Source organism: Bidens hawaiensis, unplaced genomic scaffold, assembly GCF_021521415.1.
Source record: "Bidens hawaiensis isolate Kalapana, Puna unplaced genomic scaffold, B.hawaiensis_p1.1 tig00037244_1, whole genome shotgun sequence".
NCBI lineage: Eukaryota > Viridiplantae > Streptophyta > Magnoliopsida > Asterales > Asteraceae > Bidens > Bidens hawaiensis.
Genome location: NW_027505469.1, coordinates 106,403 through 118,041, shown reverse-complemented (window position 1 = coordinate 118,041; position 11,639 = coordinate 106,403). Strand labels below are relative to the sequence as shown.

Below are 11,639 nucleotides of genomic sequence, written 5' to 3'. Positions count from 1 at the left end.
TGGTTATACGGTGGTGGAACCTCGTGATAACCAATTCCTCCTCTCTTTGTAGAGGTACCTTGATCACTAACAAGGTGATCAAGAATAGCTGAGGAATTTCGGAACTGCTCCAGTTTTCGGTTCAGTTCCACCACTTTCACCTGGTGGTCAGCAATCTGCTTTTCACGTTCAGCAATCAGTTTAGTCTTTTCTTCTAAAACCTCATAACTAAGATCAATAACTTCAATTTTCTCAGCAAGTTTAGTTTTTAAGCTTTTAACATCTTTTTCACATGCTTTAATTTTAACTTTGTAACTGTTTTCTCTTGCTTTTGTGAAGTGATGATCTTCTTTAAGAGTTTTAAATTCAGCATCTAAACGAACATACTGATCAGTCATGGTAGCAAGTTGCTCAGACAAATTCTCACATTTAGTACAAATAGATTTAGAACTTACCTCGGAGCGTTGATCATCGTTATCTGCCATGAAAGCTTTTTCCTTACCAGCAGCTTTCTCTTCTCCGGTAGTCTTCTCACGTTCTTCATTCTCAACCTTAGCCATATTTGCCTGTTCATTATTTTCATTCAAATGCAGGTTCCAGTTGTATTCACCTGCTTCTCTAGACAGCATGGCATTGACTTCTTTAGTACTTCCAATGTGCTGTGGAGACCGGCCCTGACCACGCTCAACTCTCTCGTTTCTGCAATCTTTGGCAAAGTGCCCGTTTTGTTGACAGTTATAGCACCTTACCTTGGACTTGTCGAACCCTGGCCTGCCACCAACAAACTTTCTCCCCGTCTTCCTCATGAACTTCTTCACTCGCCTCACTATCATGGCCATCTGCCATTGTAAATCCATCTCCTCCAGATCATCAGCATCGATCTGGTCATAGTCTTCATCTAGCATTGCCGGATCAACTACTTTTCCTTGAATATAGTTTTCGTATGAAGCAATAAATGAAGCATAGAGGCCAAACTGCTCTTCAGCAGATTTGACGCTCATTGGCATCTTTGAGTAATTATTGCTTGATGAACTTGAAGATCCACCACTCTGGCTTGCTGTCTGTTGAGTACCACTTGATCCACTCGCAACAAAGCAAACATCCCCATTTGAATTTACTGACACATGCCCCTCCTGTGAAGAATTGGCACCCGACTCACCTTTCGAGTAGTAGGCGGCAGAGTCAGTTTTTGAACTTGTATTGGAGTTCACTTTCGCACCATACATGCTTGGATCTTGAACCTGATCCATAGATGTTTCTTTCCTCACCATATTAAGCTCAAAAGTTCTGAGCTTGTTGACAGCGGTTTCAAGATCATAAGTAGAGAAGTCCTTGTCTTCTCTCATTAATACAGTATACATCCCCTATTTTGGTGGGAGAGCATCGAGAAGTTTTTCTACAATCTCTTCCTCTCGGTAGGAAATGGAGTAGTTACTCAATTCAGTCATGAGATGATAATATCGAGTGATAATATCATCAATAGATTCGTTCTTTAAGTACTTAAAGACTGAAAATTGAGTTTTAAGCAGCTTTATCTTTGAGGCCCGAATGCCTACATTTCCTTCGAATCTGCTCTCAAGAGCTTCCCAAAGCTCTCTAGCCGATGTATACTTTCTGAATATATGGAGGATCTCCTGCGGAAGAGCCATTGTGATTGCAGCATGAGCCTTGCTTTCGGCTTCGTACATCTTCTTCTCCTCCTCTTCCATTTTACTGTATTTCTTTATTTGGTCTCGACCCTCATGCTGCATGATTGGTGGAATATATCCATCTTGGATGCATACCCACATTTTTGCATCCTGGTACTTAACATACTGTATGAACCGATCCTTCCACGCAACAAAGTCGGTTCCTTTTAGCAATCTTGGGGCCTTTGTAGCTGACCCCGCTTCAACTTCCATCTTGACAAGCTCTGAAATGTTGATTGACGACATCCTTCTTGAAGACTAAGAAACCCGAATAAATTCTGAAATGGGCGAAGTTAGAAAAATTTCTTCGAAACAGTACTGTAGGCGAAGTTAAGTATAACTTCGCTTAAGTAATAACTTCGCTGGATCCTTCGTAAATTCGCGTAAATGGGCGAAGTTGAGAATAACTTCGCTTAGGATAAGCAAACTTAGAAAGTAAGCGAACTTGAAGAGAACTTCGCTGAGTTAGGCGAAGTTGAGGAGGTAGGCGAAGTTATGAATAACTTCGCTTCTCCTTATATCTTCACTGAAACCCTACGAATCCTGACGGCAACTTCGCCTGATGAACAGCAACTTCGCCTGACGAACTTGAACTTTCTGCAGATCTGAAAAACGGATTTTAACGACGATTTTGACGATTTGAAGGCTTAAACACACTGGTAGGAAGCTAGAATGAGCAAAAACACCACAAACTCGTCCCGGTAACACCCGAAATGAAACAAATTCTACACCCGCGTGAATATCCCGAACCACACAATCGAGCAAATGCTCTGATACCAATTGTAGGTTCCCTGACGGATCACACGAGATATCCCGATATACACAGGTGCGGAATCCCTGTGTAGATCGTTACGGACGTAGAATATTAGCTCACGAACACACGTACACACAATACGAACAACCACACGTTATATTGATAACTCAAACCGAGATGCTTACAGACTCACGTCAATAGACTCACACGTAACTGAACTCGATCAACCAAAACCTAAAATGACCAACACTGAAACAGTAACCCGTAGGTTACTTTAATACACGACAACTTCGCCTCAGGCGAAGTTGTCAATAACTTCGCTCGTTGAACAAGTTCGCCTAGGCAAACTTGTCAACAACTTCGCTTGGTTAACAAGTTCGCCTAAGCGAACTTGTCAACAACTTCGCTGTTACACAAACAATTACATAAACAATATTACAGACTCGATTACAGACTTTATACATATGAACTACTGACATCTATGTACCAACAAATCATTTTAAAAATAGTAAGATATATTCACATGTTGTTTCGGTTTGGTAGATCCTGATCTCTTAATCGTCTATCTGGGATGCTTAACCTCAAATAAGCTTTACGACCAAATACAAGTCGATGGCTATAACTTCTTACACTTGACCAGAACCGTAGCACTTTCCTAGATACAGGGGTCGGACTACTTGATAGCGAAGCAACACTTGGTAAAGGCTCGGGTTTATTTGAGAGTAGAAAGTGATTTAAGTTTGGATGAATCAAATGAAGCACCCAAGGTTTGTATTTATAGTGCTAAGATTACCTCATGAGTAAGCAAAAAAAAATATGTCTTATATAATGATGATGCTTTACTAGAATTCAAAATATGTCAACTATTGAGGATTGATGACACTAGATCTTTGGTTTGTGTCATTCTTTTTCCACAAATAACTATAGAGTCTCCATGTCACCATGACCATGGCTAATCAGCTGATGAGCTTTGCCACCAAATCCCATTTTTCCAGCGACTTGGCAAAGTTTCTGGCGAAGGCAAATTTAACCACCATAGCACTGTTAATATCATTACAGGTTTGGTGACGGGAGTCTGAAAAGAAAAACAGGTGGTCTGGTAAAGTTTTCCGATTTTCCTACGATGATAATTTGAAAAACAGGCAATCGTCGGGAACATCCTTGTCAAATGTTCAAGAAACCCGATGGAACAACGGGAACATTCTTGGCAGGTTTTCTACACGTGTCGACTTATTGTTGGTGTATAAAAACTAGGCGAATCACTTAGTTTTGAGTTGGATAAGTTGGAGCCGATGAAATTTACATGGACATATCTGAAATACAGTTGGTCAAAGTGGAAATGTTGGCATTTTACCTTTATTTAACCCGTTTAACTAGAAATTTAATAGTCTTTTTTTTAATAATAATAAAGAACAATTTAGCCCCAGAAATTATTTCAATAAGGTAGTGCTTGTTATAGAGAAATGAAAGATGGAATATAATAGCTCATTCCAAAGAAATGAAAAGAAGCATGTTTGGTTATCATGAATGAATGAAATGGATCATTACACATGAAATGAAACTCCTTCCATTTTTAGGATTTTCATTTTTTTAGGTATGAGTGTTTTTTTTTTCATTCATTTAAGGAATGAAAAAGTCAAAAAGTCAACCATCATTATTACTATAAAATTATAATTGTATTATAATAATTATTATTATTTTTCAATTATAGTTATTATATTATTATTACATAATTATCATTATTGTTTTGTATATTATAATATAATTATAACTATTATTTTATTAGAACTATTACTACATTATCAATATAATTTTTTTTAAACTTGATGAGTTAGCATTTCATAACGCGTATATGATTTAACGATCTCATTATAGCACGAGGGTCCTAAAAATAGTTATTATGAATATTCATTTATTATTAATATTATTTATTTTTTATTATTATTACTAATAAAATATTAATAATATTAAAGGGATTAATCATTCCATTCCTACATGGTAACTAAACATGACAATGAAATGGTAATGGTGTATTTTATTTATTTGTCCATTCCATTCCCTCGTCTATTTCATTACCTTGTATCAAATATACCCTAATTTGTTTGGAGAGGAAAGTAACGTTTATTGTTATTATATATAATAAAAACTTTTAAAATGTGAGACGTCTCTGTATCTTACAATACTAATAAAAGAAAATGTTGAAGCTTAGGTGTCAAGCTCACATTTCACCTAATTCTTAATCTTCCATCTCATTCATTCTAACTATTAATGGGTCATGGGTCAAAACCATTTTGTCAAATGGGTTATAACACAGTATGGATTATATTTATTATTGAATCAAGTGTCATTTTCATACCCAAGGTTTGACCAACTACACAACTTTAGTATCTTTTTTTAAATATCTTTTCAAATCAACACCTGGTGTTTCAAAAATCATGCTATTTTAGTACTTTTCACTAACCTTGTTTGTTTTTCCCATTAAGTCTACATTAAATTAATTCACAAGTATTTTGAAAATCACAACAGAAATAACAGATCTTATTTATTTTTATCATTTGATAAAACCCGTTTAATACACTGGTTCAAAAGCTAGTATTACAATAATGCATATATATGAAACCCCAATTTCCATAGGGGATGTTTCCGAGCAACCACCACCATCCCTCAAAAGTCGAGTCAGTTTTAAGATCTTAATCCTTAAATCTTAAACCCACCCACCATTTTCACTTCTCTCTCTCTCCCCACCTCCAATCCCAATCTTCATATGACTTGATGAGATGGGACTAGCAGCCGCCACCACCCTCGTCATCCTCCTCTCCTTGTTCTCAATCTCCGCCTTTGCAAAGTTCGAAACCTTCACCAAATCCTACCCTTCCTTCGACACTTCCTTGGCACAAAGAGCCAACTCCGAGCTACACTTCGCAAACAACGCCACCATTCTCCAGAGCGCCCTCCAAGTCACTCCCGACACCGCCAACGACTACTCCGTATTCGACCTCCGCAACCAATCCGGCCGCGTCATGTTCCGAAGGCCCTTCAAACTCTGGGACGGAAACACCAACACCAACACCAACACCACCGTAGCCTCCTTCACCACCTCCTTTCTCATTAACATGTTCCCTAAAAACAATACCACTCCCGGTGAAGGCCTGGCCTTCTTGATCGCACCCGCCATCGACGTCCCCAGCAACAGCCACGGTCCTTACCTCGCTCTCACCAACCAGACCCTAGACAACCAAACCACCAACGGCATCGTTGCTGTCGAGTTTGACACCGTAAAGCAAGACTACGATGTTGATAACAACCACGTAGGTCTTAATATCCACTCCATCCGATCTGTTGCCTCCAGATCGTTAACTCCGTTAAATATCACACTCGCTCCACCGTCAGCAGTGTTCCACCACGTCTGGATTTACTACTCCGGCGTTGAGAGGAGGATCCGTGTATACGTCGCGGACCAACCCGACAGAAACTCACCGACTCCACCGTTACCGAAAACGCCAGTAATCGAACACGAGTTAGATCTTAGAAAAACAGTCAGCCAAGAGTCCTACATCGGATTCGCAGCCTCCACCAGTGACTTCGTGGAGTTAAACTGTGTGCTAAAGTGGAATATAACAGTAGAATACATCCCGGGGCCTAAAAGTCAGGTGATGACGATCGCGCTGGCTGTTGGGATTCCGGTGGTGCTGGCATTGGTGGCGTTGGCCGCGTATTTCGGGTACCGGTTGTATAAGAAGAGGTTGGTTGACCGGTCAAAGTCAAACATTTTGAGTAGGTTAAGGACGCTACCGGGGATGCCGAAGGAGTTCCGCTTCCGGGAGCTGAAGAAAGCGACGAATAACTTTGACGAGAAGCGGAAGCTCGGGCAAGGTGGATACGGCGTCGTTTACCGGGGCGTGTTGCCAGAGGATAACGTCGAGGTGGCCGTCAAATGGTTTTCGCGGGAGAGTTTGAAGGGTGAAGATGATTTCTTGGCTGAACTTACGATTATTAATCGCCTACGGCATAAACATCTTGTTCGGTTACTCGGTAACTATTCCGTCTTTCAATTCGTTCATAATATTATTATAATCACTGTTGTAGAACTCGTTTGGCATTAGTTGAAGGGTGAGCTTTATATATAAAATTTCAGCTTTAACTGAATTTAACTAAATAGCGATTAATCAGTAATTAGTCGATGAAGTATAGGTTAATGATTAATTGACGTCTAGAGACAATTTTTACAACAGTGATTATAATCATTTAATTTGTTTTTCCAATTAGAACGTTTTTCAGATTATATAAATTGATGGCAAGAACATGGATCTAGTGATTCTATGACAATAAAGAAAACACTTTTTCAATGAAAAAGGAAATAAGTGGTGGGGTACAATTGTAGAAAACCATTTTGTAGATTCTTTTCACAAAACAAAAGGTTGTAAACATGATATGAACTTGATGATTATGATTCTGGTGTAGATAAAGTTAAAAGTAGGGCCACTTGTGTTCAAATTTGCAGGCTGTAGATGATGATTCATGTACTTGTGTTTTCTTGGACATATTAACCTGTCTGGTTTTTTTGTTTTCTCCTTTTCAGTTTTTAGTGTTTATTTATGTTTTAGTTTTCTAAATAAATAACTTCTCGTTCTATTATTGGTGATTTAGTTCGGTTGGTTTTGAATTTGGATAAAATTGCTAGCTAGCAACCATTTCGGAAACAAAACTAAACCCGTTTGGTGGATCGGCTGGATAGTCTAGTTTTTAGGGTTCGGTATTGACATGCGCTTTAATTGTTAATCCGACAAAATCAAACCGCATAAATTTTAATTTTGTCAAATAGGCTATTTGCTTTAGTTTAGGGTGGTTGATTACTCACCATTAATTTATTTAACTATGTTGTCACTATAATGATGACGTTTATTGATGCTCATATGTTTTTTATACCAGCGTAATCAAACAATTATTTTATACATTTTATATACTTCATTTAATAGTTTTTATAAAATTACATTTTTAAAAGAAAGAAAAGTCGTTAAGCATCTATGAAATTATATAAAAATCTTGCTAGTATGCAAAAATTAAAATTATCTCGAAGTGAATAAATTCTACAGCTTGAGTTTGACCTAGAAATGTCAAAACACATTTCGCTTTCAAGTTTCATCTTATTTGACTTTTAATTATGAATTACAAAATGGGATAATATAATTTCATTTTCATGCGTGGATACTTTGACCACTTGCTCCTTCTTTGTATTTTCCTCCTCACGCTTCAAATTTAACGTGTAACTTATGATTCATTTATTATATAAAAACAATACCACGGTAGACGTTCTGGTCCAATCGTATGAAGGTGATGATTAAAACTTACGACCCCTAAGGTCTTCAATTTAAAACTTGACTCAACGTAGTTTTCCCACAATAGCGGTTTCCTTCTTGATTGTTATCTTTAGGTGAGTCAGACCTGAAACGTCAAAATCGATATGCACGACGGACATCCTATCTTAGAAAAGCTCACCTGAGTATTGGGGTGGTTTCACACGATGCTAAAAAAAATACTAAGGCAGTATCAATTAAAATAGTTTAGCAAACTGGTTTATCAAATATTATAATTTTTGTATTATTTAAAAATTAATATTATTGAAACTATGCAGGATGGTGTCACAAGAACGGAAAGCTCCTATTGGTGTACGAGTATATGCGAAAAGGTAGTCTCGACATGCACCTATTCACCGGGTCAGGTGAACCACTAAGCTGGACCCTTCGCAGCAAGATTCTAGCGGGTGTGGGTTCGGCCCTACACTACCTTCACTATGAATACGACCAAAAAGTGGTTCACCGTGACATCAAGGCTAGCAACATTATGCTAGACTCCAATTTCAACGCCAGGCTCGGTGACTTCGGTCTGGCCCGAGCCCTTGATAACGAAAAAACAAGTTACGCTGAGGCTGAAGGCGTGCTTGGAACCGTCGGTTACATAGCCCCCGAATGCTTCCACACCGGAAAAGCCACTCAACATTCCGATATTTACGCATTTGGGGCCTTATTAATCGAGGTCGTCTCTGGTCAACGGCCCGGGACAAAAGTCAACGGGTTTCAGTTCATGGTTGACTATGTATGGTCGTTGTATCACGAAGGTCGTATATTGGATGCTGTCGATAAACGCCTCGTTGATGATTATGACAAGGAGGAAGCCCAACGGTTCTTGATGTTAGGGTTAGCTTGCTCGCACCCGATAGCTAAGGAGAGGCCGAAAACACATACCATTGTGCAAATGCTAGCGGGGTCCGTGGCTGTCTCACCAGTCCCACCTTTCAAACCAGCTTTCGTGTGGCCTGCAATGATGCCGATTGATGACCTTTCCCAAGCAACCTCGATTGACACGACTCTGCTTTCGATTAGTCAATTGATTCGGGAAAATTACTCGGGTTACACGGATCGATCCATGGTTTAGTTTCTTTTGATATGGCTATAACCTTTGGGGTGCATTCTTTACAGTTCGTTTTTGTCATTTTATATTTTATTTTCTATTTTTTTAATGTTTTTTGTGAAATGCAGGAAAAAATTTCTGCTTGTTATAATATTTGAATCATGTGCTTCATGGTTTATAACACTACGTTTGTTTGTTAATAGTCGGGGATAAGTGATGCTCTTGTATAAATTTTATGGGCTAAAATATTTTCTTTAATGTATAAAATGAAAAACAAACATGAATTCTCCTTTTGTTTAATATTGGGTTTATTTGTATTTGTTTTGCTTTAAAGCATAAAGCCATTATATTATGGATGGCAACTTGACGATTTATAAAGTTTGGAATACAACATCACATTCTAATTGTAATACTTAGTGTTTCCTAAAAAAAATTACTGAAATAATAATTGAACAAATTCGTTAGGTGAGGTAGAGTATTCTTCAAATACTTAGTAAGCTAATGCTGTAAAAAGTAAAAGGTAATACATCAATAAAGCGAGGAAAAAACCTCGGATTCCGGTGAGAATCCTCAACAAACAACCCCGGGAGGGAAAATTATCCCCTGCCTCAATTTATTGATAAGGAAAAAGTGATTACAGCTCGAGAGCAAGTTTTGATCGAAGCTAGTAGTTACAAAGAGTGTTCAGAGTGTGTGAGATGTGTTCTTTTTCGATCAACATTGCCTCATTATATAGGAAAATAAAATAAACAAAAGTCCTACAAATCTGGGAACCCTAGCTGCTTGTGATCGTTAGTAGACTTATTCTTTCTCCACGTGCACTTCAACTAGTTCTCCGAGTTTTTAGGTGAGAATTAGTCATTATAGCCGTTGTAAGTCGTTATAGGCTTGAGTAACCTGCAAGCAAAAATTAAATATAACATAAAGTCGGTTAGTTCAGGATCCTGGAACCAGCTAGGAATCTCAGCTGCCAGAATACTTGTCAGGATCATGCTAGAGACAAAATGGTAACAATTGTCCCCAAAAAATATTATAGTTATCAACCATGATTTCACAGCTGCTATATTTTTTCACTTAATGAAAATTTTGAATTTTGATGGCTAGAGAAAGACGATAAGATTTGGCTCAACTCCTTAAGCTCTTTAATTGGCACATCTTTAATCTTGATATTAATCCCTATAATTACTATGAATTCCCACATGTCTTGAATCCTTGTAATTCTCTCTTCCCTCTTTCTAGGGTTTTCTTTATTTCTTCTTCTTCTTCTTCATAGATCCTGGCCAGAAAAAGGTTATAAACTTCCGTCTCCAGCAGCGATAAATCTCACCCTGACTTCAATTGTTAATAGATCCTAGTCGATCCCGACTTTAAAGTCTGTAACTTTTCTGACCTAGACAAAATAGCCCTTCAATCCACCCATGCTTTCCCTGAAGGAACCATCTTCCGGCGATTCGACAAAACCCTACGCTCTGATTGTATCAATAAGAAATGGGTCGGATTTTTGGCTTATCCGCTTACCCTTGGCCTGACTTATCCTTTCCTTGACTTTATTTTCCGTTTCTTTGAGGTCACCGGCATTAGCTACTTTCAGGCTATGCCAATGTTGTGGAGGATCTTATTCGTTCTTAACAGGATCATTATAATTCACAACTTAGACCTGTAGATATCGGACCTAGCCACCACATACTACCTTAGGACCCATGGTTCCTATCGATTTGTTCTTCAGCTGATGTCTGACCAACTTCCCCTGGTTTTGAATATTAAAAGAAATGATGGTCAATGATACGTGAGGTTTTTTTTTTACCAAAGGGATTCTATTCCTTGAGGCGAAGAACTTCCTTACCAATGGGTAAAAAAGGGTAGGATAAAGTTTATAATTTTCAGAAATAACATAATGTAAATGATACTTATCTTTTCTTGTTTTTGATTTCAGCCAAGTTCTCTGATCTTGTGACTCCTACATCCAGTTTTTTGAATAGGATTCCCTAGATATTGAGGATTCCCGAAGAGGAACACTCTTTCCATCTCGAGATCACTCTTTCGTCGAATTCTGAGCACTCATCAACTGGGAAAATGTCAAGTAAGACTACTATCTCCAATTACTTCATATTCTGTGAACTTTTTTTGTTTTGAGATCCTGATCCATATTGTAACAGGCCAAGGAATGGGACTTGGTGATCTAGAGAGCATCATGATGAAGAAGGAACCTACCACTATTGAAGTCTCCTAGCCACTCCCTCCAGCTTCCCTAACCAGAGCCTCTACTTCACGGAAGAGAAAGGATAGCAAAGCTTCCGGATCCACTATTGAATTGCTGAACTTAGAGAATACCGAATCTCTTCTTCTCCAGGTAAAGATCCTGCGATCTTGTTTAGTATAAAAAATTGGTTAATATATTAAAGATACCTTTTCGCCGTAGGGTCTCCATCACTTGACCAAGATCCATCAAGCCGCTCTCCAGGAGGTTGAGGAGCAGAAGCTGAAGGTAGCTGATCTCAACAAGATAGTCGAGGCCAAATTTATCTATATGAAAAACAAGGCCAAGGAGTTTGAACGGTTGAAGCGGGATCATGCCGACCTCAAGGCTACTCATGCAAATGAGCTTAACAACTTCAAGACCAATCTTAAGATGCATGCTGCTCACTCTATTTGTTGTGCTAAGATTAAGCTAATGGAAGAGGCCAGGAAGCCTGATTTTGATATGTCTTCTTGGGATCTTGAAGGTTTGAAGGCCAAAGAGGTTAAGCTCAGGAGTGAGATAGCACTGAATCCCGAGGAGGAACCTGCTAAGGCGAGTAAGGCTGAGACAA

The 11,639-nt window shown here is 38.6% G+C and overlaps 1 protein-coding gene across 1 annotated transcript; it reads left to right on the top strand.

Moving 5' to 3' along the window:
- Positions 1–5,198: 5,198 nt before the first annotated feature.
- Positions 5,199–8,891, top strand: LOC143613386 (putative L-type lectin-domain containing receptor kinase S.5). Its single transcript, XM_077087101.1, has 2 exons — positions 5,199–6,453; positions 8,054–8,891. Exons 1-2 carry the CDS (start codon positions 5,199–5,201, stop codon positions 8,851–8,853), a joined length of 2,055 nt encoding a protein of 684 aa, XP_076943216.1. The 3' UTR covers positions 8,854–8,891.
- Positions 8,892–11,639: the final 2,748 nt, after the last annotated feature.